The sequence below is a fragment of the Populus nigra genome, chromosome 1, assembly GCF_951802175.1.
Source record: "Populus nigra chromosome 1, ddPopNigr1.1, whole genome shotgun sequence".
In the NCBI taxonomy this organism is placed as follows: domain Eukaryota; kingdom Viridiplantae; phylum Streptophyta; class Magnoliopsida; order Malpighiales; family Salicaceae; genus Populus; species Populus nigra.
In genome coordinates, this window is record NC_084852.1 from 42,594,713 (window position 1) to 42,600,605 (window position 5,893).

The 5,893-nt window shown below is 31.3% G+C and overlaps 1 protein-coding gene across 1 annotated transcript; it reads left to right on the plus strand.

Annotated features, from left to right (window-relative positions):
* The first annotated feature begins 217 nt into the window (after positions 1-217).
* On the plus strand, positions 218-2,155 carry LOC133694912 (NADPH HC-toxin reductase 1-like). The gene is made up of 5 exons (XM_062116998.1): positions 218-402; positions 479-648; positions 735-947; positions 1,060-1,442; positions 1,910-2,155. The coding sequence occupies exons 1-5, from the start codon at positions 285-287 to the stop codon at positions 2,061-2,063; spliced, it is 1,038 nt and encodes a 345-aa protein (XP_061972982.1). The 5' UTR covers positions 218-284; the 3' UTR covers positions 2,064-2,155.
* The last annotated feature ends 3,738 nt before the right edge of the window (positions 2,156-5,893 follow it).

Sequence of the window (5,893 nt, forward strand, 5' to 3'; positions counted from 1 at the left end):
ATCCCGTATATTGTGAGCTCACCTCTTTGTTGAACACAAAGTGGGTTATCATACTCCCTCTGATCTCGTTTGAAAAGAGGATTCAAATAAATACAAAAGCATGCTGATCCAAAAAAAAAAAAAAATTTGAACACATTTTTATAAAATATTCAACGACGCAAATTTACTGGTGATAAATGAACCTTGGTACAGGAAAAAGTTCTTGTCCAGTGTCCTCCTATAAATGCAAGGCGCCATCTGCCCTCCCAAAAGCTGAAACAACATAAGAACAATCGTCGTACAACATGGCCAAGTGCTGCACAAAAGTCTGTGTGACAGGAGGTTCTGGATATATTGGTTCCTGGCTCGTCATGAAGCTGCTGGGGAAAGGCTATACTGTCCATGTAACATTGAGAAGTTTGGGTCTGTCTTTCCTCTCTCTTTGTTACTTTTTTTGTGTGTTGACATAGATGTCTTACATGTTCTGTTTGTATCACAGGGGACAAATCCAAAGTAGGCCTCCTCAAGTCCCTACCAAACGCAGACACCAACTTAGTACTGTTCCAAGCTGATATATACAATCCGAATGAGTTTGAAGAAGCAATTCAAGGGTGTGAATTTGTTTTCCATGTTGCCACTCCAATGCAACATGATCCCAAAAGCATTCAGGTCAGCCTCCGTGTTCAATAAACTCGTAGTTAGGATTTAAATTGTGGGCAGGCAATTAACGTATATTTTTGAAAGCTGAAGAACAGTACAAAGACAGAGTGGAAGCAACCATTGCTGGAGTGAGGGCTATAGCTGATATTTGCGTCAAATCACGAACTGTTAAGCGTCTCATCTACACCGCATCTGTGGTGGCAGCATCACCATTGAATGAAGATGGAAGTGGCTATAAATCTTGCACGGATGAATCCTGTTGGACTCCTTCTGATCTATCACTCACTTATGCCAATGATTATGTTCTGGTATTTCTCCTGTCTTCCTCTGAATTACCACAGTATGAAACTTGCTCTTTCTTCTCAAAAATTACAAACAACTTGAAATCTTACTGGCTTTTTTTTTTCTCCTTTTCCATAGGAATATACAAGTGCAAAAACATTAGCAGAGAAAGAGGTTTTGAGTTATAATGAAATTGGGGATGCTAAACTTGAAGTGGTGACTCTTGCTTGTGGTCTAGTAGGAGGAGAGACTATACTTTCCCATCTGCCTTTGAGTGTACAAGTGATTTTTGCACAGATTTCGGGCAACATATTTGGCTACTATCAAGGTTTGAAGTTCTTGGAAGAGCTTTTGGGTTCAGTTCCTCTTGTTCACATTGATGATGTTTGTGACGCACATATATTTTGCATGGAAAAGCCATCAATGAAAGGTAGATTCCTCTGTTCAGCTGCCGATCCAACTGTCAAAGAAATTAAAACTCACCTTGAAGAAAACCATCCAGAATTCATGATAGAAGAAAAGTAAGAATTCTTCTCTAATTCTGATATTTATATCTTTTTCGTGTTAGATAAATTGAATAGTCTGATTTTGATTAAAAATCCCTCTTGAGTAAAACCCTCGTATTGTTGTTGTTGTCATCTCCTTCCTTTCTTTCCTTTTCTTCTTGCAAGAGAGAGGTTTCAACCCCGAGTCTCTTTAGGAGACACGGAATGTAGATGTTAGTTGAGATATGATTAGCAGTAACATCCATTAAAAAATCATCCCGTAAAATGAACCCTTTTTCTGTAAGAAAATTCATTCGATCCTGCTTAGAATCAGCATGTTATTTCCTCAAGATCAACAACTAGAGAATTCAGTACTACATGTGACGTTTTCAAGCCAATACAAGCTTGTCCAGTTATGACATAGTTTTGAAAAAAAAAAAAATGGGGGCTATTTTATATCGTGTTTTTGCTAATATATAGGAATGACTAAGTTTTTATTTTAGATTCAGGGAAGAACCAGAGACCAGAGGAATCAAATGTGATTCATCAAAGTTGATCAAGATGGGCTTTGAGTATAAATATGACATGAGAAAGATCATTGATGATAGCTTGGAATGTGGAAAAAGGATGGGAGCTCTCAGCTCTCCAATTAGTTAATCAGATTCAGAACTCAAACACATAAATAATTTGTAGTTCTCTTTTTTCGTTCAGGCATTAAATTTGCAGTTTGATGTGGTAACTTTTTATTATTATTTTTGATTGATTGGTTTGAACAGTCACGATCGAGAGTTGTTTGTCCAATTTGAATCCTCTCTCGCCTCGCTATAAGAAAAGCAAAGCATTCAATCATTTTCTTTTTGGGCCAAATTGTAGAAAACCAAAGTGAAAAAAAAAATATTCCTTGGAAAAAAAAAGTCATGATTTTGCATCCTGAACTTTATAATTTTTTTAAATTTACCCTTAAATAGCAGAAATTGACAGAAAAAGTTCTTTTAATGCATTTTTTTTATTAGCAACTCCTAATATATATAAAAAAATAACTCATATTCATCTTCTCTTTTATTCTCTCTTCAACCTCTAAATTTTAAGAAATAAAAAAATCAAAGAAAGGCCCAGGAAGCAAAAAAAAAAATTGAAATCCCAATTTGAGGATTTTTTTTAATTATAAGAAACCCATTAAAAGTCACTGTTTTTCCTTTTGGTTTTGAGTTTTGAATAATAATTTAATTTGTGAATTTACATTTCAAAGTTTAGTTTGAATCGAGTTTGGATGGTTGTGGTTGATGATAATATTGTTAAAGTAAAAAAAGAGATTTGATTGCTTCTTTTCTATGTGTTTTGTATTTTGTCATCAGCGAAGAAAGAGAAAGGAATTAAAAGGAAATTATGAGTTTTTTCTTCTTCAAATGAAACTCTAACAAAAAGGGCAAATTAAAAAATAAATATTATATAATTTGAGGTGAAAATCAAGAATTTGTTGTTCAAAGGAGTATTTATGTTTCCTCTTAAACTCAGGGAGATCGATATTTTACACCGTATAGTCTTTCTTTTTGCTAATTCGCAAATCCTTTCCCTCAACTATGGCACGTAAATTAAGATGGCTTAGGCTATTACTTAGTAAAGTTTCTGATGTTGATCTGAGCGATATATGAAATTAATTTCTGCTCCAATTTAGGTTAAGAAAGGTCAAGAGAATTGTTTTTTATTGAATGCATGCATGCATGCATGTTTAACTTCTTCTTTTTGTTATATATATATATATATATATATATACATATATATATACATATATACACGTTTACATGGACCTAGCTAGCTACTAGCTAACCAAAAAAACATGAACAATTCATTCCTAACTTGATGAGCATATATTTGGATTTATTATACCAATTGTTCCTATCTCGATGAAGATAGATTTGGACTTACAGACATATTTTGATCAAAATCCAAACACTTAATATGATCAGTGGTTTTTTGGACTACGGAAGGTTGGAAAATAATTGATGCATATGTCATTAATTGCCCATAGCAAATTGAATTCAAAGCCTTTACGGTTTAGACTGCCTATTTGTCTATAAGATTTATTTTATAAGTTAGAGATTATGATATTGCGTATGAGATCAAGAAAATAGATAATGGCAGGATACTCGGGATTTTTGTCAGCATTGATGATGTTAGTGATCCAAAGTTTGTAAATAAGACAAGTATTAGAGTTATATATATATATATATATATATATATATATATATATATGTTCAAATTTATAATTATTTAGGGGTATTGGAAGGTGTGGTAGCAGTTGCGGTTCAAAGTGTTTTTCATTTGAAAATGTATCAAAATAATATTTTTTAATTTTTTAAAAATTATTTTTGATATCATCAGATGAAAATGATTTAAAAGTAAAAAAATTAATTTTAAAATTAAAAAAATTAAATTTTAAAAAACATGATTTTAACCATGTTCTCAAACACTCAGAAAAATAATCGCCTCTACCCCTAAAAAGATAATTTTTTTTTTAACTATATGAATGATGGTTAGGTCACCTAACAACACAACTTGATGTGTTTCTTGACATGAACCAGAAGTCTTGCCTTTTGATTATAATATTGTATTTGGTATTCAATTGATCATCACTACGTACTAAACTTCCTTTTATGATAGTATATTTTAAAAATTGAAATTCTCTGAAGGAAAGATTTGAATCTGTAATTTGTAAAAAATCTGAGTAATAACAGACTTGAAAACATCACGACGGGCTCACCTCAAATGCTCCATCCATCAATTTTCAATTCAGTGTTTCAGAAAGATTTTAGGACCTCAGATTTTATTATAATTGTGGCTTAAATCTGGGGTTCGTTTTGTAGCTAGCAACTGTTGTATCCTGTCGTCTAAGAATATGGTGCTGCCCTGAACCGGAAATGAAAAATTGAATTTCAACTTCAAGGATCAATTATTTTTCCGAATAGACCAATCACATCCATGCAAGTGTTAAGGAACTGAGTTGTCAGAACACATTTCGAAGCAGAACAAATGTCAGGAACATATGAATCGACAACCTCGTAGATGGAGGTTTTTTTTTTAGCACAGTAAAGTTTGGAATTTAGTATAGTTTCGTGATTCGTGAATATCGTTTCCGACTTCATTCGAAATTTATATTTAGAAAAAGAAAAAATTCTTATCTGCTTTCCACACAGCCCGCCATTCCTTCCCTCTCACTACCATTTAAAAAAAAAAAAAAAACCACAACTAGAAATGAGTAAAAAAATCAAGAAACTAATTAAATCAAGAAAATAAAAAAAAATAATTAAAAAAATCAAATCGTGAAAAAAATTAATTAAACCAATTAAAATTTTGAAAAAACCTACCTGTTCGGTTTTATAAGTCTAAAATTGAAAAAACCGAACCGAACCGAATCCAAACAAAAAAATAGGAAAAAAACCAAGCCAAACCGGTTTGAAACGGTTTTTGTTCTAAAAACAAACCGAACCGATGAACCGGTTTCGGTTTTTTTAAAAAAATATTCAGTTCGGTTCTTTTATAAAAACCAAACCGAATAAAAAATGATCACCCTTACCCACGGCAACATTACATCACTCATCGCTCTCTCTAGCCCCAGATCAGTGGTCCTCTCTCTCTCTTCACGATGGAGGCTCATACTTTTTATGTCTAAGTAGTCATCATCATAATCTATATTCTATATTTAAAGATATATTGCACATTTTTTCTTTATCAATTTGATGTGATTTATATTTAATATGTGTGTAATTTGATTTTTTTGAATGTTAAAGTTTTGAATTAAAAATTACGTTAATTAGATATAATTTAACGTGATAATTAGGTTATTTTGTTAAATAATCAATGATTTTGGATTACTGTTGATTATGAATTAACAAAATTATTTTAAAAGAGTTAGTGTTGATTTAGGTTAAATTATGAATTATATCGAATTACATATAAAATGATAATTTTAGTTATGAAATACATGAATTTGATTGATAATTTTGTTATGGTAGTGAAATCTAATGAATGTAGGTGTTCGTCGATTAATTTAATAAATTTAGATTTTAGCCAATTATATTATTGTTATGGTTTTATTGATAAATTATGCATTTTGATTAACCCCGAGATATTAATAAATGAGAATTGTGTTTTGTTATATTGTTTGACATAATATCTGATAATTTAAGAATATTATATTTTTATGGTGGTATCATTTTCAATAATAACAATGATATCACTTATAATGGAGGAATTTATGAATTCATAATTGTTACATTAGACATGTCCCTTAATGAATTATTTAGAATGTTATGTGATCGACTTGATTGAAATATGTTTGAAATAGAAGTTAAAATTACTTGGAGGATATTGCAAATCGAGGTTAGTCAAACTCGTTATTTTGATGTTCCAATCAGTAGTGACAGGAGTTTGAATTCATTGTTTGGGTTTACCAGAATTAATAGGATTAATATGCTAAAACTCAACTT

What these genes read in the sequence shown, in the direction of transcription:
- LOC133694912 (XM_062116998.1), top strand. Translation starts at nt 285, where the DNA reads ATGGCCAAGTGCTGCACAAAAGTCTGTGTGACAGGAGGTTCTGGATAT. An exon ending in ATGATCCCAAAAGCATTCAG is followed by an intron (nt 649 to 734) that starts GTCAGCCTCCGT and finishes GCTGAAGAACAG; the next exon opens with TACAAAGACAGAGTGGAAGC. An exon ending in ATGCCAATGATTATGTTCTG is followed by an intron (nt 948 to 1,059) that starts GTATTTCTCCTG and finishes CCTTTTCCATAG; the next exon opens with GAATATACAAGTGCAAAAAC.